The following is a 26,617-nucleotide window of genomic DNA, read 5'->3' on the forward strand; positions in this document are numbered from 1 at the left end:
AAGAGGAGGAAGAAAAAGAAGGAGAAGAAGAAGAACAAGAAGAAAAGAAGAAGAAGAAGAAGAAGAAGAGGAGGATGAAGAAGAAGAAGAGGAAAGACAGTGGGAACAAGAGGAGGATGGAGAAAAAGAGGTAGGACAGGGGGAACAAGAGGAGAAAGAAGAGGATGGAAAGGAGGAAAAGGAAGAAGATGAGGAATAAGAGGAAGAGGAGGAATAAGAGGAACAGGTAAAGAAGACAGTGGGAGGAGGTGGAGAAGAAAAGAGGGGGAGAAGAAGAAGGAGGAGGAGTAGGAGGAGGAGGAGGAGAAAGAGAATGAAGAAGAGGAAGGAGAGCAGGAACAAGTGAAAGAAGACGAGGAAAACAAGGAAGTAGAAGAGAAGGGGAGGATGTGGAAGAGAAAGAAAAGGAAGTTGAGGAGGAGGAGGAAGAGGAGGAAGAGAAGGAGAAGAAGAAGAAGAAGAAGAAGAAGAAGAAGAAGAAGAAGAAGAAGAACGTCTACTCACCCTCTCTCTGTGTGTGACAGAAATGCAGCATGCCCGGCCACGAGCGCAACAGTGATACCAACACAACATGAGCCCATTCTAGCCGTGTGCCTCCCTGACTGCCCCCCTCAGTGTAGGGCACAGCCAGACAGGACAGGTCGATGTGAGCCCTTGACCGAGTCACAGGGTCGTTGAGCAGAAACAGAAGGGCACCCAGCATGGATTCGGCCATACGAGCCATTGTTATAGATCCCAGGTTGCGGATTAGAGCCGTCACTCCGCCTGCCGTTATGAACGTTTCTGGGTTTAGGATACCTGAAAAAAGGAAAAAATATATAAAAATTGAAAGAAGAAATGTTATAGAGTACAGTAGAAATATCATAAGGGATCAGATGTACGAACGCTAATGCTTCTCTATTATTTATTTATTTATTCACATGCAAAGAATCCAAGTAAATACAACTATTTGAAGATGTGGTATGTGGATCAGATGGATATACATAGCTAGATGATTGCCTTTATTTATCAAACTAGTAAAATATTACAAGTGATGTGTATCAATCAACATAGGTTTCAAGGACACTTATCAAATATAATAGAACATTAATTTTGTAGGTTTAATGGTATATTACATCCAAATTTTGTCCATATAAATTGGATTTTCAGACAGTTCTAAAGACTGAGCCTTATCATAGAAAAAGAAGTAGATACGCCATGGTATGCCGTTAATGATTCTAATTTCAAGCCGATTTTTTGTTAACTCAAGCCGATAACTGTCGACTACCGTCTATTATTACTGTTTTGTTGGGGTGAGAGTGTAAGAGGGGCACAGTATGAGAGACTACCAGCGTCACATAGTTTCATCAAAAACAACTACTAGGACTAACAGCTTGAGTAAAATAGTGAAATATGGAACCTCAACGAACTATACCACGGCATATCTTCGTATGCTATCTTTTCTATGTAATTATTAAAAGTAAGTTTGACAAATTCAACTCTTCTCATGAAATAACAGCTGGCTATATTACTCTCCACGCGTTCTGATAACAAATCTCATTAGATCAATTGAATAAAAGCTAGCAATTGCTGATTCTAATCAATTTTCAAGCAAATGCTAGGATTCGAGTCTGCTGTATAATCTTATATGTATAGCTAGAACCAAAGACCTTAAAGAGATATCTTTAAGGTCTTTGGCTAGAACTCACGAGTAGTTGCTATAGTGAGGTCCACGATATAATGGCAGTGTGATTAGCAATGGTATTGCTATCCTTGTCTATCATTCAACAAAGCGGATAGCGCTATCTCTTTCTCTCTTTTCTCTGTTGCCAGATCGTCTTTTAACAATGTAGAATTAATAATCATTTAACAAAATATTTCATCTTAATTATGAACATTCATTATAAAAATATTGGAAATATAATTTCTTGCTTATTAAAATATAATTGATTATTTTAAACGAGAATAAACAGTTAATATTACATCAATAAACCTATATCAGCTACCGTCTATAGGAGGCATTGACAAGAGAGAGGTTCGGCAACGTTGTTCTGCTATCTTTCTCCACTGTCATTATAACGTGGACCTCACTCTAGTAATGTTTTTGTTGAAGCTATGTAACGCTGGTGATCTCCCATATTGTGCCGTTCATACACTCTCACCCGGCCAAAACAGTAATGATAGACAGTAATCGGCTTGAGTTAACAAAACATCGGCTTGAAATTTGGAATATAAACGAACTATACGATGGGATATCTTCTTATACTATCTTTTCTCTTTGGTATCACCATAATTTGGTATCAAGTATCATCTAGACTTGATACACAACACCATAATTTGATACATAGGTTCCAAACTTTGAATGAATTGCACAAACCATGGGATATCTTCTTATACTATCTTTTCTTTTTGATATCACCATAATTTGGTATCAAGTATCATCTAGACTTGATACACAACACCATAATTTGATACATAGGTTCCAAACTTTGAATGAATTTTACAAACCACGGAATATCTTCTTAAGCTATATTTGCTGTTATTGTATTAGTACTGACATAATTCGACCAATGCGGCGAGAGAGGCACGTAGCAAGCGGTCTTTCTCGTCTATGGTGCTAGTGGCGACTGCCACCAATGCCCTTGCCACAGCTAGCGGGAACTCAGTGGCGTTCACACTGAGCATGCGCCGTGCCACACAGATCGCCTGCACTCGCTCGGTGTCGCTCTGCACTTTCAGGTCCAAACTCCTGCCGAACATAACAGAGACAAAACATTAGACAGAATACAAACCTGAGAGAGACAAACGTGAGAGATACAAACATAAGAGAGAAGACAAAAATAAGTGTGGCAAACATTTTTTTCCTATTATACTGAAACAACATTATTATGTAACCGCAATTCAAATCAAATCAAATCAAATTCTATTGTTTCATTTCCTAAATTTTTAAATTTCCTTTTGTTGAATATATACAACATGATATTAGGTAATAACATAGAGAAACAATAGCGTAAGTAGATATCCCATGGTATAGGACGTTCATGTCGCAACTTTTACTGTTATTTCAAGCCGATCACTGTTGATTATTGTCGAATTTTACTGTTTTGTTGGGGTGAGAGTGTATGAACAGCACAATATGAGAGACTACCAGTGTCACACAGCTTCACGGGAAAGAATTACATGAACTATCGGCTTGAGATAACAGTAAAAGTTGCGACATAAACGTCCTATACCATGGGATATCTACTTATGCTATTGATTCTCTATGGTAATAAACATTAACATTTACTATATTGTAAATGAAAATCACCACCAGCATAAATACATCTTGCTCGCTGGTAGAAAGATAACAGAGACTAACGATAAAAGAGACAAACATAAATGAGACACACATATGAGTGACAAACAAAGAAAATTAATGAATAGGTGAAGAAGAAGACGAAGATAGGAGACGATAAAGGTGGACGGAGAAGGAGATAGTAGGCCTAGTATAAAAAGATGAAAGGTGAAATGGGAGATTATAGCCCAGTTATAGCAGAAGAATGAGCAAATGAGAACAAGAAGAAGGGAGGAGGTGAGAAGAGGTGAGGGAGAGAAGAGGAGAGGGAGAGAACAGGAGAAGTAGAGAATAGGAGAAGGAGAGAACAGTAAGAATACAGTATGAGAAGACAGGAGAAGAACAAAATATAGGAGAAGAAGAAAACTGTGTCAGAGACAGAAGATAGTTGTTGGAGAAAAAGGGAGAAGAGGAAGAAGAAAATGGAGGAAGAGAAGAAGAAGGCTGTACAAGGAAAAAACTGGAGATGGACACAGAAGAAGAAAATAAGAGGACAGGAATATGAAGAACGTGGAGAAAAAGAAGAAGTGAATAGATAAACAATGAAGAAGACTGGAGATGAAAAACATAGAAGAGGAAGACTAGAGAAGAAGTAGATGGGAGAAGGAGAATACAGAAGAAAAGGAGAAAAAAGAAAGCATCTAGGTATGTTTGCAGTTGTAAATATATAGAATCGTTTTAAAATAGATAATTAAATGATTTTAATAGATGACATTCCTTACCTCGCAATCAGGAAGGGATACTGCAATTTGACACAGCTTGCAAAATCCTGCTTGGAGCGCAGAAAATGTTTGACCAGATTTAGAGCCGTGGCCCGAATTCGAACCGATTCATGGATTAGTAAAGGCCTTAAACTGAAAATTAAAATATGACAAAAAATAAGCAAAAACGAAGTATAGCTAATGCAAAAATACAAAAAAAGGTTAGATATGATTGATATGGTTTATATGTGGAGAAGGTTATTGTTTTTAATATCGTATGAACAAAAATCGATGTGTGTGAAGCTAGCCTATCACCCTTGTAATATTGTATTAATTTATACTTGGAACTAAAACTACTAGTAGTTCTGTGAACAGTAGACCTCACGCAGTATTCTCAGCCACAAGTACCTGATTGAAACTATAGACCTTATGGAAATACAGCAATAGACTGGCTTCTCGACACATCTGTGTAATCACTTGTCAGCTGATTTATGATGAATAATTCTATAGTCTGATTTTTACTCTAATATTGGCGTATGAAGGAGGCTCCTTTTTTCCTTTTATATTATCCTTGAAATGCAAAATTTCGAAAAACCTTGTATATACGTCGACGCGCAATTAAAAAAGGAACATACCTGTCAAATTTTATGAAAATCTATTACCGCGTTTCGCCGTAAATGCGCAACATGTAAACATTTAAACATTAAGAGAAATGCCAAACCGTCGACTTGAATCTTAGACCTCACTTCGCTCGGTCAAAAATTCCATTCAGAAAATTCATTTTGAATACAACTGGTTATTGTAATTAAGTAATTTATGTACAATTTAAATCGTTGATATCATTTGTGAAGAGTGAAAGGAAATGGAGTTTAGAAACTGGAAATTTTGTGAAGTGAACAACTACAAGACTTAACCTATTTCGGACTATGTGTAACCTTATCTAAATTTGGGGAGAGGAATAGCAGAAGGTTGCCTTTTCTTCTCCCTATCATTTTGATGATGTACTTATTGACCGAGCAAAGTAAGGTCTAAGATTCAAGGCGACGGTTTGGCATTTCTCTTAATGTTTAAATGTTTATATGTTGCGCATTTACGGCGAAACGCGGTAATAGATTTTCATGAAATTTGACAGGTATCTTCCTTTTTTAATTGCGCGTCAACGTATATACAAGGTTTTTGGAAATTTTGCATTTCAAGGATAATATAAAAGGAAAGAGGAGCCTTCTTCATACGCCAATATTGGAGTAAAAATCAGACTATAGAATTATTCATCATAAATCAGCTGACAAGTGATTACACAGATGTGTGGAGAAGCCAGTCTATTGCTGTATTTCCATAAGGTCTATAGTTTCAATCAGGTACTTGTGGATGAGAATACTGCGTGAGGTCTACTGCTAACAGAACTACTAGTTGTATCAATCTATAAAGAACTAGCCGTCAGGCTCGCTTTGCTCGTCATATCCGTCTAGCAAGGGGGCTCCGCCCCCTGGACCCCCAGCTGGATCGTCCAAGAATGGGATCACAGGCTCGCTTCGCTCGCCTGCATTTTTCATTTGAGCATTTTTATCATATGTTAGGACGATCCAGTCGGGGGTCCAGACTAAACGTCTGGCTAAACGGATATGGCGAGCGATGCGAGCCTGACGGCAAGTAATATAATATTCCCAGGAATACCTCTGATTGAAGTAGCAGTGCCCAATCAATTTTTCCGCGATAAATGCATTTCAATCTTCAACTTGGTGCCAACCTAACAAAGTCAACTCAACTTAATGCCAACCTGACAAAGTTATTAACTTAGTTACCAGTTAACCACTGTTTCGAAGAGGTACTCTCTCTAGATTATAGTTCTATATCAACATTTTATGTTATGGACATTTTTCAAGTATAATTAAGAGATTGGAATAAGAAGAATATACATGCTAAAAGACGAACTTTAAACCCTTAAAAACCACCCTTAGAGTCAAAATATTGCCAAAAGATTTCTTAGTGCGCCTCTAAAGGGCCAACTGAAAATACCTACCAAATTTGAACGTTTTTGGTCAGGTAGATTTTTAGTTCGGCGAGTGAGTGAGTGAGTGAGTCAGTCAGTCAGTGAGTGAGTGCCATTTCGCTTTTATATAAATATATCTAAAAGATAAATAGAATGAGAAGAATGTTTGGATCTGCATCTGCTTCAACTATTTTATATTTTCTAGGTACTCACCAATGAAAGAAGTCATCCCTTGATATACCTATCTCCGGATTATTGCTTGGGTTGAGTAATCTGATGAATGAATTCAAGTAAGCAATCCTCTTGTCTTCAGATATGCCTTGTCTTTTGCATACATTGCTGAGAACTTCTCTGAGATTTTCTACAAAGCCTGGAATGTGCAAGTTTATAAAAATTACATTCTATCCCACAAAAATGATTAGAATAACTTGAAGATGTTTTATAATACCGTAATCATTAGTAGAAAAACGATTAATCATACAAGAAAATTTGCAAAGTTCAATTATGTCTGTTTGTATTGAATAAATTAGTTTAAAACTGATTCAATAATAATTGAAAAAGTGTATTTTGCTATGTTTCATAGCCATATCAACTATGGACTTCAGTTATGGGGGCACGCTCCAGGCTGTAAAGATGTACTGCTCCAGCAGAAGAAGGCTCTAAGGATCCTAGATTCGGCGGGATACTTGGACCACTTCCGACCCATCTTTATCAAGCTGAGAATACTCACGGTATACAATCAATATATCTGGCTCTCCCTGTTGCACGCAAGGGATAATTTCCACTTGCTCACAAGAAGAGAAGACACACACTCCTACAACACCAGAGGAAAAGCGAAAATAGACATCCCTTTCTGAAGGCTGAGCAAGAAGAAGGATTGTTTCCCAATACTAGCCCTGAGGATTTACAACGCCTTATCTGACAATGTGAAGAACTTGGACGACAGGAGCTTCAGAACAAAAATCAAAAACTAGTTAATAGAGTCTCCATTCTATTCAGTGGAGGAATACGTTGAGGCCACTAGAAACATCAGCTAACGTCGAGTGATAATTAATGTAATGCATACAGGCAAGGCCATCTTGAAAAGTTCAAATATTACTATTCTTAAATGTTTTTTATAAGTTTGACTAAGTTTATAAACGTAAATAAGTGTTTATTACGGACATAGTTTTAAGTCAACTCTACGACAAGGACCAAGTCAGGTCCATTTTCTGACACAGTCAATCCAGTTATCTGGTCATGACTAAGGAGAGAAGTATGAAGTATGACTTATCATGAACTTATTGCTATAGGATGGGCACGTAATTTGTCGGTCCCGGCTGAAGTATAACAGTCGTAAGGCCCATTAACGGTTCCAATTATATATTCAGGCATTTCCGCAAGGAACTCCACACTAACAAAATCCATACGAATTACGTACGGTTCATATTATATGAACGGTGATCAAGTGCTCAACGGACTTCTTAGGAGTGAAACTGGAGGAAGAGCTGGGTTGGGGGGAACAATTGGATAAGATTGAAAGTAAAATAGCGAGTGGAATTTTTGTCATAAGGAATTTAAGTAAATTACATAATAAGCCTCTATTGAAGTCGGTCTATCATTGCTTGCTGGAGTCACATATTACATATTCAGTGGCCCTATGAGGAGCTAGAGAGAGTAACCATCAGCAAATTTTCATTTGTCAAAATAGAGCATAGCGCACTATGTTGAGGTTGCATCCACAAACACATTGTAGGGGCTATTTTATTGAAATAGAGATTCTCAGTGTTCCCGTCTCTATATTTTGGAAATGTGTGTATATATTAGAAGATATTCACTACAGACTATTAATAAGACGCATGAATATAATACACGGCATAAGAGTACCTTCTCGGAATATCATAAATTGACTTTGTATGAAGAAAAACCCAGTTATATTGGTAGAAAGATTCATCGAGTACTACCAATTCGGTTGCGGGAAATATTAATGATAAGGGAGTTTAAATGAAGTTTGAAATTTTACATAAAGGAGGAGTGCTTTTATAGCCTGAAGGACTATTTTGACTACTGTAAAAGAGTCAAAGACAAATGGTAATTATACACTAGATATAAATTTTATGAAAAAATTAGAGGTGTCTCGCTTTTTGCTAGCACTTGACGCAGTTGAGGCCAACCAGACGTAATATACGGTATATCTATCTATCTATCTAATTTACTTTTTAGTATGGACGTCAGTTGTGTGCCGAAAACATAACCTAGAAACCAAAAAGAATAAGTTTTCTACTTTTTAGTTTCAAATTTAAAAGCTTTAATGATTAAAATATACTTTCAAAACAAATATAAAATAGACTATTGAAGTCTATTTAATGTGAGAGACTTTGTTGAAAGCAAATATTGGAAAGTAAGAGTGAAAACAAATTTTAGGTTATGTACCTTTCTTTGGATCCAATTTGACTTCATCATCAACGCCTGAAAAATAAATAAAAATATGAGTTAATATATATTCTATACAATCATTTTTTCAATTTGGTATTATTAAATTGATTTATATCACAATAATAATTACCTCTGCCACCTCTAGGAAAACGTCTAACCATCCAGCTAGGAACACCCATGGTTTTAACTTATTATTATACTTCTGGAGGAATTTGACAGTTTTGTACATTGGATAAAATATTAGGGAACATGTTTAACTTGAATTTGAATGTTGAAACTACAGTGGAACTCATAAATTAATGAAATTACTGTAATAACAAGAATCAATTGATTCGTTCATTGGCTTGTCAGAAACCAAAATATGAAGTCGACATTCATTTATCGATATGCTGTAGTAAAAAAAATAGTCGATTGATAAAAGTCAATCCAAAATTATCGATAATCATAAAACGTTTTTTATCGATGAATCGAAGAACATTGAGTGCTTTATATCGATTAGAGATGATTTGAATTTCGATAATTTTTCACAAAAGTGAGGTTATGTGTAGATTAGTTATTAATGTACTTTGTTTCTAATTTTATTATTAATTCTGAGTTAATATCCTTAACTAAACTTCAATGATGTATTTTTCAATCAGTTTCTTACTAAAAGTGTGCCTTATATCTCAGTGTGTAGTTGTTTTCAAGCTCTCAGAAGCCAGCAAAGATATAGGTTTTAAGAGACAAGTGTTTGAAAATGTAGTTACTGAGATAGAATGTTGCAAATGCAAAGAAAAAATCAAAGTAAATCCATTTGACATGTTGAACTACATTCATGGAGCAAAAACCATGAAGGAGGAAGACGGGAAACCTCCACATTTGAATGCAGAACCATTTCAACCCTCAGACGCCATTCAAATCCAGTCCAAACTTTACTTTCAAAGATTTGTAAATCTACTACTGCTTGCTTCAGGTTTAAAAGTAAGTATTAAAAACCTTTATTCAATATTTTTATCTCTCAATCAGTTGAATGTGTCTCAATAATAATTTTAAACACTTGATTAACCTTCAACATTTTGTTGTCATTTACAGAATTTTAATATGGAAAGCAGCTACAAGATTGTCAGCATGGAATTTAATATCACTTACCAAGATTTGAAGTTGTTGCAAGACTTTGCAAATAAAGGAACCATAAATTTGGAGAGAATTGATGGCGTCTTGTCAAGAATTTTAAGACAGAAAAACGTGAAAACAACTCATAAAAGAGAAAGGATTTCTTGCTGACGTTGATTTCGTCTACTACTCAAAAGTTGTCCTGACATTTTTAGCGACTTTACCTGTAGACTATCCAATGGTAAGTTATCTAATTGTTGTTCTATATTCAAATTTAGCTATAAATTGATTACATTTGCGACATAGAAACTGTACAAAGCTATTTGTGTTAAACTGTGTATAATACTGTGACAGTGAGTAGGAAAGATTTTCTCCTACGCAGCCAGCTTAATCAAGTCCAAATTCAGTAAATCTTAAGGTGCGTACAGACTTTCGCTCTGCTCCGCAACCGAACGTCACTCCAGCAGAGCGTTTGATGATCGACCGGGGAACAACAGTGGTTCGATCGGGGAACGCGAGAAGATCTAACATCTTCCGTAACGTTCATGATGGGTGCGACTGCCGAGCGGAGGCGGAGCTACTGCGATACGATGGAGGAACGAGGGCGGTACGAGGGAGGAGCGTGCTCGGTGCGGGTTGGATGCACGAATATGTGTACGCAGCTTTAAATTATCCTAGTAAAAAGTAAACTCGTATGGCTTTTATTGGTGGTTTATATAGTGTCCCACCTCGCCTAAATTTATCATTTTAACAGTCAATTGGCGGCCTATAACAGTGATACTTCAATCGGGACTGACAGTTTGACGTGCCCAACCGTCAAAGCAGGTGTGACCTTTTTTTTTTTTTACTTCTTATGTCTTCTCCGCAGTCTGCTTGACCGGGGAATCGTCTTTATACCTGGTCACTATTGCTGATGAGCGGGTTTGAACCCTGGATCTCTAGATACCTTTATACCTAAATCTGTATCCTTTTCCCATAATATAGGATTGATGGCGTCAAAAACATGTAATACAATACACAAAAACATAGGGTATTTAGCAAGACAGCATTTCCGACAAATCATCACTCATATATTCACTAACACTCTAGTATGCCTTGCTTTTCAAGTGCTTGGATACAACCATAGAGAAATGATAGCATAAGTAGATATCCCATGGTATAGGGCGTTTATGTCGCAACTTTTACTGTTATCCCAAGCCGATAGTTCACATAGTTCTTTCCTATGCAGCTGTGTGACGCTGGTACTCTCTCAAATTGTGCCGTTCATACACTATCACTCCAACAAAACAGTGAAAATTGACAATAATCGACAGTAATCGGCTTGAGATAACAGTAAAAGTTGCGACATAAATTTCCTATACCATGGGATATCTACTTACGCTATTGTTTCTCTATGATACAACTCTCTCGAACGCTCTTAAATCCAACTGTTTTACTCCTGTAGGCAGCCTATTGAAGTATCGCAATGCCGAACTCCTGAAGCACACCTGTGATCTCTGAAGGCGTACTCTGGGAATATCAATCAGCTCTCGATGTCTGGTGTTATGTTCAGGCACATCAGTCCGAATCAACATGTACAGCTGATTTTCTTGGCATACATTAGACAGAGAAGTAGGAAGTGGCAGATCACTGTTAGATTACCAAGTACCTTGGCTCAAATGGTCTATCGTAATTTGCCCGCTGAGATAAGAACTGATATGGATGAATGCAGTGTGGCTGCATTCAAGCGTAAGGTGGAGGGGTGGCTATACCGCCTGGGCTGGGAGTCGTCAGAAAGCCTGCTTCAGTCTGTTTATTGGCACTAAGATCATCTCTATTAATTTGATAGCTTTTCTTATACATACATAGATTTTTTTTTCATTTTTGAGAGCTTATAAATTTTCATAACTTACCTTTCTTCTCTTTATATTTACCATATACTTTATTTAATCGTTTATAGATTTACACATCTTCATTACTATATTCTTTTTAATGGTCACTGTGGAATCGGCTGGTTTCTGTTCCTCGGTATTTTTTTATATGAGAAGCTACCATTATTTTTTACAATAAGTATATACAAAATATATTCCACTCATGCAATCTCAAGAATTTATTCATATTTCAATTCTCGAATCTGTATAATATATATGTTACTCTTATCAATATTTTTCTGTTTATGAAATTTCGTCAATGTACAATGTAATAGGTAATATTTAATTTCATAATCATAATACAAACTATCTTATACTTACCTTCTTCTTGTTAACAAAGTCGGACATTCTATTACCTATATAATATTATGAATAGACTATTGGCTACCCACTGTAACAGGAACCCACCCCCTACACTCAGACGAATAGTCTTGTGTATCCAGTAGGGGTATACTAGTAAACTAGTAAAGTATACTAGTAAAGTAGGGGTATTCCAGTAAAACATGCTCTGTATTACAATGTAATCTGTTTTTTGTATGGAATAAAGAATATTTGAATTTTGATTTTTTTGAAGTCTAACAAAAAGGGGCTTGCAGTGTGCGCGATAATCGCTTGCGGTGATGATTCGGGCAGCCCGTTTTTGCAGATTCAGTATGTCCACAACCTTTGCTGAATGACCCCACATGAGTAGGCCACAGGAAACGTGACAGTGGAAGAGCGCGTGATACACCAGGCCTCAGTCACATGACCCCTCAGCTTCAGCAGCAGAAAACAAATTCTGGACAGTCTTGTGGTCACATGCTGAATATGGCTGGCCCAGTTGAGTTTATTGTCCAGAACAAAACCCAGCAGCTTGACAGGGTCTTGATCACCAGGAAGGTTTCTTGTCAAGCTGCAGATGACATGCTGGGTCTTGTTAGCATTCAACTGGAATCGGTTTGCCAGGAACCATGAAGTTGAAGACCGCAGATGTTCAGCTGACATCTCCAACACCCGCTGAAGGTCACGGCCAGATGACATCAATGATGTATCATCCGCAAACAAGAGCGTTGAACTATCACTGAGATCCATCTAAAGGTGCGTACAGACTGTCGCTCTGCTCCGCAACCGAACGTCACTCCAGCAGAGCGATTGATGATCGACCGGGGTCCAAGAGTGGTTCGACCGGGGAACGCGAGAAGATCTAACATCTTCGGTAACGTTCATGATGGGTGCGTGGGAGGAGCGACTGTGGTTCGATGGTGGTACGAGGGCGGTACGAGGGAGGAGCGTGCTCGGTGCGGGTCGGAAGCGCGAATATGTGTACGCAGCTTTATATGCTACTTGAGTACTCTTTCTACTATAGCACAGATAACTCTATCAGTAGCGTAGCTTGGATTCTGAAATGGGGAGTGTTGACCAAAAATGTCGGGTCCCTGATTTTTGGGGCCTCTTTTTGGGCTCATGTGGGGCGGGAGGTTTTAACTTGGTAAACCCTCCACCCATCCCTACGCCACTGAACTCTAAACACCTTGAATAGGCCCAATTTGGACCATTTTGATATTTTTTGACTTCTAAAATTTCCATCCAAAGTGAACCTAATTTAATAACTTTAAATAGGCATATCTCTTCTTGTAACTCTTGTTTATACAATTACCGTAGACCTACTTTTTCTACTGTAGACCTAGATTCTATACAAATTTTATTCCTCTATATATTTATTATTTTGAGCTTCCAATTTTCATCTTCTCTACCTCCATTAGTAATCAACCAATGAATTTAAATGCATTTAACAGCCATTTTAGAATGTTGGTGTGTGTGTATGTGTGTGGTGTGTGTGTGGCTGTCTTCCCCCTCCCTGTATGTGTGAGTTGTATGTGTGTAGTTGTGCTACAATATTTCTATGATTGAATAATAATTTCTATTATCTAACATATTATAATTCAATTTACTTTTTTATTTAAGTTATTCTTTTCATTTCAATACAATGTACCTAGCCAAATCTAATTTCCAGGAATTTCTCTCAAGTTATAATAATTTAAATAATGTAATTACGAACTCAAACAACTCACAAACAGACCTGCGTGTCCATGTGAGTATTGTTTCAATTATATCTTTTATATATTGTTTATACTATAAATGCTGGAAACAAATAAATTTGATTTGATTTACATAGAATTCTTTATTGATTGATTCATACAATAAGCACATCATCAAAAATGATAGGGAGAGAAAAAATAAGGTAACCTTGTGCTATTCCTCTTCCAAATTTAGATAAGGTTACACATAGTCCGAAATAGGTTAAGTCTTGTAGTTGTTCACTTCACAAAATTTTCAGTTATTTTCAATAATTAACTAATTTGTGTTTTTATTGTAATGCAATTCCTAGATATCATCAACATTTCAAGTTTTTTTTTGTCTACAGGTTTGCATAGCATGCTTTGTCAGTATGGTGTTCATTGTAACAGTAAGACATATGAGAAGATATACTCTGTTCTATTCCATAGTTCTGATGTTGTTCATAATATTTTGCGCTGGGTTTGGATGGAACTGGCTGAGAATGATCAAGGTAATAAAAATGTCTCCTTTATTCAAAAAAATTTCCATTCAAGTTTTATGTAGCATGTATTCATGCTTCAACGGGAATTGAGATTTTATTGGCTATTACTCATGCAATAAAACAATTTTATTTGCTCTATGTGATTGAAAGGTCTTATTTATGCTAACTCATAGCAAAAATCTAGGAGAAATGAGGACTTGCAGACACTAAAATTATGATAAGTTTTTTTTATTTCATTTATCGTATAAAGCACTATAATCATAATATATATCACTATTAAATTTTATAAAACTTTAAAGTGAAAAAGCACTCACATTATTTGATGTGGCGACGTCCGTTTCGTGCTGGTATCGCACATTTTCAAGCCAAATAGGAACTGAAGTGTTTAAGGATAACCTTATTTTAAGGATAACCTTAAACACTTCAGTTCCTGTTTGGCTTGAAAATGTGCGATACCAGCACGAAACGGACGTCGCCACATCAAATAATGTGAGTGCTTTTTCACTTTAAAGTTTTATAAAATTTAATAGTGATAATAATAGTGGAAACAAGATGGATAACCAACAACAAATAATATATATTATAGAATATATAATTTATTATGACATTGAAGGAAAAACTAGGCTGAGCCTGTACTATTAAGTTGAATATATAGTGAGGTCCACGTTATAATGGCAGTGGAGAAAGATAGGAGAACAACGTTGCCAATCCTCTGTCTTGTCAATGCCTTCTATAGACTGATGCAGGTTTATCGATTTAATATTAACTGTTCATTCTCGTTTTAAATAATCAATTATATTTTATTATTATTATTATTAATAATTTATGGCCTTCATTGGACCACTGTAGTCAGTATCTTCCACCTTTACTCCGTCCTCTCTCAGCCCAATATTTCTTCATTCGTTCAGAAATTAATTTCCTTTCCTCGTCCGAAATCACTCTTCCCATTCTGTGTTTGACTTTGATCTGCAGTCTGGTCTGTTTGTCCTTCAGGATTCTGATGTTGTCCGACTTGTTCTTCAAATCTTCGAATGTTATATTCAACTCTCTCATATCCTCCTTGAGTTCGTCAATCCATTTTATATTTGTTTTACTTTTCCACAACTTTTCAATAATTCTTCTGCTTAGTCTGTCCTCCGAAGCTCTAATCAGGTGACCGAAGAAAGATATTCGCTTTTTTTTATTGTACTTGTGACAGGTTCATTTCTTTGTAACAGTTTCGTTGGAAGCTAATCTCCAGTGTCCATCTACTTGATAGTTCTTGTTAATACAGGTTCTGATGATTCTTCTTTCGATTTTTAGTAATTTGTCTATTGCGATGGTATTGGTAGTTTTAAAGATGGTTTCACTTGCGTAAGTTATTACCGGTTGAGTGACTGTCTTGTAATGCTTCAATTTTGTGGCTATTGATAGTGATTTCTTGTTGTAAGTGTTCTTTGTGGCATACTGTGCTCTTCTCAACTTATTCAGTCTACTGTCCCACGTTCGATTCTCATTGAGATTGTAGGTTATGATTTCACCTAGATATTTGAAACTGTCTACAATCTTATTTCTTGATCTCCTATACGGATTTTCTTTGCAAGAGGTGGATCAGTTAGCATGAGTTCTGTTTTTTCAAAAGATATTTTAAGGCCAATCTTCTGAGAAATAGTCTGTAGTGTATTTATTTGTTTCTTTGTTTCTTGAATATTGTTAGCAAGCAGTGCAAGGTCATCAGCAAATCCCAAGCAGTTCAAATTTATATTATCTCTAGAAGTTCCAACTTTGATATTTTTTGGATTAATCTTATACCATTCTCTCATTATATATTCCAGGGCACAATTGAACAACAGTGGCGACAGGCCATCTCCTTGCCTCAAACCTGTTTCTACTACAAAAGATCTGGACAGTTCCCCTCTGAATTTGATCTTGGACGTTGTATTCGTCAGTGTTAGCTCTATCATTTTTATAAGTTTTGGATGGAGTCCTAAGTGTCTCAAAATTTTTAACATTGATCTTCTGTGGATGCAGTCGTATGCTTTTTTAAAATCTATGAATGCAATTGAAAGAGGCTTATTTCGTCTTCTGTAGTACGCCATGATTAGTTTGAGCGTGATTATTTGTTCTGAACAGCTTCTCCATGGTCTGAAGCCACCTTGATATTCACCAAGTTCCTCATCCAGTTGAACTTTAATCCTGTTATATATGATCTTTGAAAAAATTTTGTAGGTGCAGTCAAGGAGAGAAATTCCTCGATAGTTGTCTGGGTTGCTCTTGTCCCCTTTTTGTGTAGCGGATTGATTACTGCTTCAGTCCATTGTTCTGGGAGTGTTTCAGTAATCCAGATCTTTGTGAGTGCCATATGTAGAGAGGTTCGCGTTGAAACACTAGCATGCTTCCATATTTCCGCACTTACTTGATTTTCTCCACACGCTTTGTAGTTTCTCATTTCATTTATTGCTCTCTCCACTTCTTGAAAGGTCGGTGGATTTATGTTCTCAGCTTTTGTTTTTATCGGGGTGTTTGTGTTGATCTGCAGGAGGCTCTTTGGTTCCTCACAGTTTAAGAGCTTATGAAATGCTTCCGCCATTATTTCTGCGTTTTCCCTATTATTATGTGCCACTTTTCCATTTTTATCCTTCAGTATCAATGTAGGAGGATCGTATTTATGTAGCTGCCTACTGAATGTCTTATAATAGTCTCTTGAATTCCTTTTGTGATAATCTTTCTCGATGGAGTTAATCAATTATATTTTATTAAACAAGAAATTATATTTTTCAATAGTTTCATGATGAATTTTCATAACTAAGATGTAATGTTTTGTTAATTAATTATTAGTTCTACATTGTTAAAAGATGATCTCGTAACAGAGCAAAGCGAGAAAGAGATAGCGCTATCCGATTTGTTGAATGATTGGCAAGGATAGCAATACCATTGCTAATCAAACACTGTCATTATAACGTGGACCTCACTGTAGGAGAAATGACGTCTTGCAGTCTCTAATAATAATAATAATAATAATAATAATTATAAGTATATTAGTTTGTTGGTAATGGATAAAGAAATTGAAGACTAAAATACTGTTGTATTCTTAATTTTTAGGAAGAGGAAGCTAAAATAGCATCAACCTATGCACTGCATCTAAATCAGCTGCCTATTCATTGTAGACCTCATGATATGACCTGGCTGGATAGGATTTGGTATTATTGTAAGTTCATTAATTTATTTATTAACAAATAAATACAAAAACAAATAAACAATTTCCCTTTTTGTGTAGTTGAGAAGTTGATGTTGTGGTAATTATTCATATTGAATGAAAAAGACTAAGAAATTAGAACAGGTTTATTGAGTGTTCATTCTCATATAGAATAATCATTTATCTTTTATTAAGCAATAAATTATATTTTCAATAATTTCACAGTGAATTTTCATAACTAAGATGTAATGTTTTGTTAATTAATTAATTTATTCTACATTGTTCAAAGACGATCTGGCAACAGAGCAAAGCGAGAGAGAGATATCGCTATCCGCTTTGTTGAATGATAGACAAGGATAGCAATACCATTGCCAATCAAACACTGCCATTATAACGTGGACCTCACTATAGAATTATAATTGAATGCATAAATAGATTTCAGGGAGGGCTACAGAAGTTGCATGTAGCAGATGAGGAGACAATAATCTGGCTCAAAAACTTACAAATACATGATTGGAAATTGTTTATTGAATGAAAAAGACTAAGAAATTGTCAAAAACCACAGATTTATTGATACTTAGAAATGTTCTAAGTATAAATTGTAAATTAATTATTAATTCTACTTTGTTAAAAGACGATCTGGCAACAAAGCAAAGAGAGAAAGAGATAGCGTTATCCGCTTTGTTAAATGATAGACAAGGATAGCAATACCATTGCTAATCAAACATCGCCATTATAACGAGGACCTCACTATAGAATAACTATAATTGAATACTTAAATAGATTTTCTAAGATTAGAAATTTTCTAAGTATCAATAAATCTGTGGTTTTTGACAATTTCTTAGTCTTTTTCATTCAATAAACAATTTCCAATCATGTATTTGTAAGTTTTTGAGCCAGATTATTGTCTCCTCATCTGCTACATGCAACTTCTGTAGCCCTCCCTGAAATCTATTTATGTATTCTATTATAATTCTATAGTGAGGTCTTCGTTATAATGGCAGTGTTTGATTGGCAATGGTATTGCTATCTTTGTCCATAATTCAACAAAGCGGATAGCGCCATCTCTTTCTCGCTTTGCTCTGTTGCCAGATCGTCTTTGAACAATGTAGAATTAATAATTAATTAACAAAACATTACATCTTACTTATGAAAATTCACTGTGAAATTATTGAAAATATAATTTATTGCTTAATAAATTTATTGATAAATGATTATTTTAGATGAGAATGAACACTTAATATTACATGAATAAACCTGTATCAGCTACCGTCTATAGAAGGCATTGACAAGACAGAGGCAACGGTAACGTTGTTCTCCTATCTTTCTCCACTGCCATTATAACGTGGACCTCACTATAATGCCCATGCCTTGACAAGCAAATTATGGCCAAGACTGATGGTCCAATTTTTTGTTTCGCTGAGGGTGATGCCCACATGAGCTCTAGGCTTGTGCGTGGCTAATGATGAGGGATGATAATGAGAGATGAATGGACCTACAGCTTTAGGTGGGTTCTGAACCACCTAGCGATTTTACAACTCTTGAATCATATTCAGAGGATTTGGCTCAAGCGGTCACCCTTCCAACTGAAGTACCAGGTTCATGATTCTTGACTTATCTAAGCGATAGCTTATAAGGGTGACCACTGAGTCAAATCGCTCCCTGGGCCTAATAGCACAGAGAAAAGAGAGCATAAGTAGAAATCTCATGGTATAGGTAGTTTATGTTCCAAATTTCAAGCCAATTTTTGTTGACTCAGGCAGATTAATGTCTATTATTACTGTGTTGTTGGGAGTGTAAGAGTGTAGGAAGGGCACAGTATGAGAGACTACCAGCGTCACATAGCTTCACCAAAAACAACTACTAGGACTATCGGCTTTAGTTAACACTCACATTCGCAATATAGACACCCTATACACTGTCTATTATTAGTGTGTTGTTGGGAGTGTAAGAGTGTAAGAACGGCACAGTATGAGAGACTACCAGCGTCACATAGCTTCACCAAAAACAACTACTAGGACTATCGGCTTCAGTTAACACTCACATTTGCAACATAGACACCCTATACACTGTCTATTATTAGTGTGTTGTTGTGAGTGTAAGAGTGTAAGAACGGCACAGTATGAGAGACTACCAGCGTCACATAGCTTCACCAAAAACAACTACTAGGACTATCGGCTTCAGTTAACACTCACATTTGCAACATAGACACCCTATACACTGTCTATTATTGGTGTGTTGTTGGGAGTGTAAGAGTGTAGGAAGGGCACAGTATGAGAGACTACCAGCGTCACATAGCTTCACCAAAAACAACTACTAGGACTATCGGCTTCAGTTAACACTCACATTTGCAACATAGACACCCTATACACTGTCTATTATTGGTGTGTTGTTGGGAGTGTAAGAGTGTAGGAAGGGCACAGTATGAGAGACTACCAGCGTCACATAGCTTCACCAAAAACAACTACTAGGACTATCGGCTTCAGTTAACACTCACATTTGCAACATAGACACCCTATACACTGTCTATTATTAGTGTGTTGTTGGGAGTGTAAGAGTGTAAGAAGGGCACAGTATGAGAGACTACCAGCGTCACATAGCTTCACCAAAAACAACTACTAGCACTATCGGCTCGAGTTAACAGCGAAATTTGCAACATAAACGCCATGGAATATCTTTTCTCTATACTAATAATATTCTTCACTATTTTGGGAGAATTAAAATAAAATATTCTGATAATTTATAGCTTACAAGAAAGACTATGAAAGGGTTTGTATGATACCTATTGATTATTTTAATGTATTCATTCAATATTAGATTGAATGTGGTCAATCCCATGTTTATTACTATCTCATCTTTTGGTAGAGAGTTAGTGGGGAGGATATTTTTAATATTCTTTCCGAAGAATGGACATTGATATGTCCAAAGCTCCGCCAATTTATGTAGATGCATAACAATATAATTATCTATGGTTATTATATTACAAATTGCTTTTTCATATCATATACAGTTCAATAATTATTTTCTTAGACTATATTATGTAAATTCATCTATAATTTTGCTGTATTGTAAGCTATTGTATATAAGTGTATAAGCCAGTATATATTGTAATCTACATAAATAAAGTACTCAATCAATCTATAATATAATAAAGGAAAGAACTGGCTTATACTCGTACGGGATAGGAAATTCACGAATGACGCATCATCACGTCTCAACTACTCAGCTGATTAACTTGAAATCTTGCATATAGTTTCTTAATTTACCGAGGATGGTTATAGGCCTGTTTTAAACTCTTCAAGATTTTTTAGGTCAAGTTTTTTATTAGACCCTTGGTGAGCACAGGTTACCTTCTAGTCCATAATGAACACTAGAATATTGTTTAAAAATATCACAAATGTATTGAAATAGTTATTTGTGCAACTAGTGCGCAAAGTGACAGTTTGCTGCACCGAAAGAAACGTTTACGCCCGAGCCGTAGGCGAGGGCGGAATGGTTTCTTGAGTGCAGCAGAAGAACTTTGCGCACGTATTTCACATTAAGTTTTTCCTACAGTTACCATTGAATATGAAAAGTGGGTAATTATGGGTAAAATTGCCTGAAATGCATCAAATGTTTTTCTGTGTAATTTTATTATTGATAAAAACCTTAATTTATTGTCAAATTGAAAAAAATGTTGTCCTTGGTTATAATATATAATGAATAATAATTTGCGCGTTGTGCTTGGTTGCACCTCTGCTCACTATAGCAGCCACAGCAGTCACTGTTACCAACTTCATTTTGATTTTGCTGCACTGTTGCTCCATATAACCTACTAAGTATTTTGTGTTGCCATGTTGCAAATCTGGAGTGCAGAAAAATTTTTCCCGCACTAGAGCGGAAAAGTGATTCTTTGCGTTCTGTAATCAGTGCAGCAATGGCCACTTTTCAACGTAACTGTAGGAAAAGATTATTTTAAATTCTTCAAGATTTCAAGTAGGTCAAGTTCTCAGTTTGTCAAGTTTTCAATAAGAACATTGGGGAGCACGGGTTAGCTGCTAGTCAATTCAAACTATTTTAAAAGAGTTGAACATAATTTGTTTGTTTTTTTTTCAGCCTACGAGAAAGACTGTGAGAAATACTTCAAGGAGATCTCAATCGACCCCGTTGTGAGGATATCTCCGACTCTGGTTCTCTCCGAAACGATAACCATGATGTTCCTACATCCTTTTGGCAAGATTGGCACAGCTTTTGGAGAATTTCTAGCTGCTCTGATAGGTAAGAATTGAGAATTTATCAATATTTACACATGTTTATTTCTATTGGAAGCTTGGAAGTTCAAGATTACAAATATTTAAAATAGTTTTCTCTAATATTTTCAGTAGAATCGTATTTTCACCACTTTAAGGGCCGGTTTCCGAGCTCGGGATTTAGCTAAGTCCTAGACTTTAAACAGGTGGAGTCAGAAAATTGGCTTTCCAAAACGGAGCGTAGTCGCAGCTTTTATAACAGTAGTCGACTAGTACTGGCCGTTCACAGTGGCACAAACTCTCTGTGAACGGCCAGTACTACAGACAGGTGCTCCGTCGACTAACCGCCCGGGTTCATCGACTCCATCCGGAGATTGCCGATTCGTTGATCCTCCATCACGACAATGCTCCGTCGCACACCTGCCTGCTCGTCACCGAGCAGTTGGCCAAACAGTCGAGGGTAACGTTGCCACATCCTCCTTACAGCCCGGATATGGCACCACCGGACTTCTTTTTGTTCCCCAAGATTAAGAGACAACTTAAGGGTTAAGGGGACGCGGTTCGGGACTCTGGAAAACGTTCAACGTGCTACGACGAGGGCTCTAGACAGCATAGAGGTTGCCGACTTCCAGGGAGCTTTCAGGGATTTGAAAATCCGGTATTAGCGTGTTATCGACTCCAATAGGGACTCCTTTGAAGATATCCAATGAAAAATTGTAAATATTTTACCCGTAAAAAATTTCCCGAGGTCAATCCGGTTACTTATTATACAGACTATGTATGTTTTCTTTACGAATAAAATACAGAGAGATCGAAAAGCCTCACACAGCAACAAGCACATCATAAGGTCCTGTGTGATACGTTTGCCGATTCTCTGCCTTGCCACTGCTTTCAATAGATACCGGTATATCTGATGTAATATCAACTGTTCATTCTTGTTTGAAGTGATCAATGATATTTTATTTGTCAAGAAGATATATTTTTCTCAATGATCAGATAGTAAATTTGTATAATCAAGATTGACTATTTTGTTGAATAATTGTATTTCTGCATCGTTAAAAGACGATCTGGCAACTAGCAGAGCTAAAAAAAGATAGCGCAACCTGCTTTGTGGAAAGATAGACAAGGATAGCAACAACGAAATGGTGTTTAAAAAAAATGTCAAGGGTGCAGAGTTAAGTACCGTCTATAGAAGGCATTGAAAAGACTAAGGCTGGCAACGTTTTCTTTCTCCACTGCCATTATAACGTGGACCTCACTATAGTAACTTAGGCTCAACTCACACTTTCGGGACTCAGGTCACCATTTGGAAACACATGCTCTCCACTAGAGTCGAGTCTCTACTCTAGTGGAGAGCATGTGTTTCCTAATGGTGACACTCAGACCAGTCGACTCTAGTCTCCGTGACTGTCACCATTTGGAAACACATGCTCTCCACTAGAGTCGAGTCTCTACTCTAGTGGAGAGCATGTGTTTCCTAATGGTGACACTCAGACCAGTCGACTCTAGTCTCCGTGACTGTCACCATTTGGAAACACATGCTCTCCACTAGAGTCCAGTCTCTTCTCCACCTGAGTCGCCTAAGTGTGAGTTGAGCCTAAATGTCCCACTTTGATATCTGTCTATATGAAATAATAATTATAAATAATTTGTGGTTTGTTTTGTTTTTCAGATCCAATTCCGTTCGCCCACAAATGGTACCTGGTTCCCCTGGTGTTAGTTCTAATTTTTGTGACATTTTTCCTCTCGTATTTGGTGCTGATTGGCGGAGTTATTTCGTTCAAATCGTTGCTGGGAAGTGTTGAGATTGGACGCAGGGAGTCAAGAAATGCGGGAGGTCTTCCCAGGTTGGATAGTTTCAGACCTGCTAGGCAGATGATCGAGAATGTGCCGAGAGAAGAAGTGGGAGGAGGAGGATTGAGGAGGATAGAGGGTGAGAGAGTAAGGGAGGAGGAGGGCGTTGAAAGAGGAAGAGGAGATAGTGGAGGTAGAGGAAGAGGTGGAGAAAGAGAGGAGAATTGGAGAGGTGGTGGAGGAGAAGGAGGAAGAGGAGGAGGAGGAGGAGGTGGAGAAAGAAGATTGAGGCTAGAGGAAGGAAAAGAAAGAGAGTGGAATGAAGGAGGAGGAGGAGGAGGAGGAGGAAGAGGAAGAGAAAGAGAGGAGAATTGTGTAGGAGGAGGTGAAGAAAGAAGATTGAAAGTACAGGAAGGAAGTGAAAGAGACGAGAATAGGAGAGGAAGAGGAGGAGAAGGAAGATTGAGAAGGATAGATGGTGAAAGAGAAATGGAGGAGGATAATGGAGGAAGAAGATTTGGACTACAGGAAGTAAGAGAAAGAGAGGGGAATGAAGGAGGAGGTGATAACCCTAGAGAAAGAGGCAAAACTGAGGAGAATGTCGGAGAAAAGAGAGATGAAGGATGGTTGAGTGAAATAAGGAGAAGGATAGGATGGGGAGGAAGAAGTGGGGAGAATGAAGGAGAGGAAAGGAGAAGGATAGAGAGAGGCGGAAGTGATTGGAATGAGAGAGAAGGTGGAAGAAAGGTTGAAACACAGGAGAGAGAAGTGGAAAGTAGAGGAGAGGAGAGGAGATGGATAGAGAGAGGCGGAAGTGAGTGGAATGAGAGAGAAGGTGGAAGAAAGGTTGAAACACAGGAGAGAGAAGTGGAAAGTAGTGGAGGAAGAAGAAGACGAATAGAGGAAGAGAAGGATGGAGGAAGGAGGGTGGAAAGAGAGAGAGTAGGGGGAAGAGTCCTTGATGAAGGGGGAAGTGGAGATTCGCCCAAAGGGAGAGAAAGAGTGGGAGATAGATGGAGAGGAGGAGGAGAAGGATGGAATGAAGAAGAGAATAGACAGGGAGATGGAGGAACGTGTGATAAATGTGGAGGGGAAGGGAGAATTATGAGAAGGGAAGAAGAAGAGGGAGAAACTGTGAAGAATGTTGGAGAGAAAGTAGGAAGAGGAGAGTGTGTAGAAGAAGAAGGAGGTCAAAAGGGAGGAGGTAAGAATTGTGAAGTTGAAAGAAGACTTGAAGAAAGAGGAGAAGATTTAGGTGAAGTGAGATGTGTTGAAAATCAAGCTGAAAATAGTAAAAGTGTGGAAAAGATACGTGATAAAGTAGGTGGAAACTTGAAAAAGCCGATGAAAGGAGAAAATGAGGAGTCTGGAAGTAGCGCAAAGAAGAATGTGGGAGAAGGAGAGCGAGAAATAGAAGAAGAAGAGGAAGAGTTCAACATGCACTTTTCGCCAAAAGCTTACAAAGAGTTGAAAACCATCTATAAACGGTTCAAAACCATTGTGACCAGCAATGATCAAGATGATGATGATGATGATGATGATAGCGAAAATGATGCTCCAGATATTTCTGGTTTTGAAAAATTGAAAAAAAGAACGAAAAGTTGATTTAGAAGTGTTTGAAGAGACTAGAAATGGCGGTACGATTCAGTGAGTGAAAAAAATGAAGATGATAACTGAGGACGAAGAAGATAGAAAAAAGAAAAGGTGATGAAGAAGCAGAAGAAGTAGTAGTAGTAGAAGAAGAAGAAGAAGAAGAAGAAGAAGAAGAAGAAGAAGATGGTAGGAGAAATAGAAGAAGAAGAAGATGAAGAAGAAGAAGAAGAAGAAGAAGAAGATGATGATGATGAAGAAGAAGAAGAGAAGAAGAAGAAGAAGAAGAAGAAGAAGAAGAAGAAGAAGAAGGTAGGAGAAATAGAAGAAGAAGAAGAAGAAGAAGAAGAAGAAGAAGAAGAAGAAGGTAGGAGAAATAGAAGAAGAAGAAGAAGAAGAAGAAGGAGGAGGAGGAGGAGGAGGAGGAGGAGGAGGAGGAGAATAAGAAGAAGAAGAACAAGAAGAAGAAGAAGAAGAACAAGAACAAGAAGAAGAACAAGAACAAGGAGAAGAAGAAGAAGAAGAAGAAACAAAGAGAAGTATGATTGATGGTTTTTGTTGCAGCATATTTTATTCTTAGTGAACAATCAGCTTAAAAATATATATATTTTATCGTGTCCTAAGACTCAGGTATTATTTCAAGAATCTCAACTAAAGTATAATTTTCAAGACAATATCATATTAGTTATTAGTTTTATATTATTCATTAAAATGAATTCATATATTATTCTTAAGCCTATGGTTTTGGTCTTCAAGTTTTTACTCTCCAATGTTATAAACAGGTTACACTAGTAAAATATCTCAAAAGTTTATTCGATGTGAGTCTTCAGGAATTGGTTATTGTTAGTTTCAAATGAATGTATACAGTTTTTGAGGAAAATTCAACTATGTTCAGTGTCAAAAACATTGAACAAACAGGTTTTCTACTATATTTTCTTCAAGAAATTCGTAAATTAAGTCATATTCAGTGTCAAAAACATTGAACAAACAGGTTTTCTACTATATTTTCCTCAAGAAATTCATAAATTAAGTTATATTCAGTGTCAAAAACATTGAATTTTCAACTATATTTACCTCAAGAAATTCGTAAAAATTAAGTTATATTCATTGTCAAAAACATTGAACAAACAGTTCTTCCACTATACTTTTCTCAATAAATTCATAAATTAATTATATGCAGTGTCAAAAACATAGAACAAACAGGTTTTCTACTATATTTTCCTCAAGAAATTTGTAAATTAATTATATTCAGTGTCAATAACATTGAACAAACACTTTTTCAACTATATTTTCCTCAAGAAATTCGTAAATTAATTATATTTAGAGTCAAAAACATTGAACAAACAGTTTTTCAATTATATTTTCCTCAAGAAATTCGTAAATTAATTATATTCAGTGTCAAAAACATTGAACAAACAGTTTTTCAACTATATTTTCCTCAAGAAATTTGTTAATTAATTATTTTCAGTGTCAAAAACATCAAACAAACAGTCTTCCACTATACTTTTCTCAAGAAATTCATAAATTAATTATATTCAGTGTCAAAAACATTGAACAAACACTTTTTCAATTATATTTTCCTTGAGAAATTCGTAAATTAAGTTATATTCAGTGTCAAAAACATTGAATTTTCAACTATATTTTCCTCAAGAAATTCGTAAATTAATTATATTCATTGTCAAAAATATTGAACAAACAGTTTTTCTACTATATTTTCCTCAAGAAATTCGTAAATTAATTATATTCAGTGTCAAAAACATTGAACAAACAGTTTTTCAATTATATTTTCCTTGAGAAATTCGTAAATTAATTATATTCAAAAGCATTGAATAGTTTTTCAACTATATTTTCCTCAAGAAATTAGTA

At 36.5% G+C, this 26,617-nt stretch overlaps 2 protein-coding genes across 2 annotated transcripts in view; one reads left to right on the forward strand and one right to left on the reverse strand.

Moving 5' to 3' along the window:
- Nucleotides 1–8,782, reverse strand: part of LOC111057219 — a 71,904-nt gene extending 63,122 nt beyond the window's left edge. The window contains exons 1-6 of the mRNA XM_039440355.1: nucleotides 8,553–8,782; nucleotides 8,420–8,455; nucleotides 6,221–6,377; nucleotides 4,039–4,170; nucleotides 2,538–2,728; nucleotides 505–798 (exon numbers count right to left, since the gene is read on the reverse strand). Coding sequence (XP_039296289.1) covers nucleotides 505–798; nucleotides 2,538–2,728; nucleotides 4,039–4,170; nucleotides 6,221–6,377; nucleotides 8,420–8,455; nucleotides 8,553–8,601 — 859 coding nt within the window. The 5' untranslated portion in view covers nucleotides 8,602–8,782. The remainder of the gene's footprint in view (nucleotides 1–504; nucleotides 799–2,537; nucleotides 2,729–4,038; nucleotides 4,171–6,220; nucleotides 6,378–8,419; nucleotides 8,456–8,552) is intronic.
- Nucleotides 8,783–8,925: 143 nt separating this feature from the next.
- On the forward strand, nucleotides 8,926–24,904 carry LOC111057220 (ABC transporter F family member 4). Its single transcript, XM_039439844.1, has 6 exons — nucleotides 8,926–9,382; nucleotides 9,494–9,755; nucleotides 13,829–13,972; nucleotides 17,045–17,150; nucleotides 21,234–21,395; nucleotides 23,040–24,904. The coding sequence occupies exons 2-6, from the start codon at nucleotides 9,753–9,755 to the stop codon at nucleotides 24,764–24,766; spliced, it is 2,142 nt and encodes a 713-aa protein (XP_039295778.1). The 5' UTR covers nucleotides 8,926–9,382; nucleotides 9,494–9,752; the 3' UTR covers nucleotides 24,767–24,904.
- Nucleotides 24,905–26,617: the final 1,713 nt, after the last annotated feature.

This window comes from Nilaparvata lugens, chromosome 13 (genome assembly GCF_014356525.2).
Source record: "Nilaparvata lugens isolate BPH chromosome 13, ASM1435652v1, whole genome shotgun sequence".
In the NCBI taxonomy this organism is placed as follows: Eukaryota; Metazoa; Arthropoda; class Insecta; order Hemiptera; family Delphacidae; genus Nilaparvata; species Nilaparvata lugens.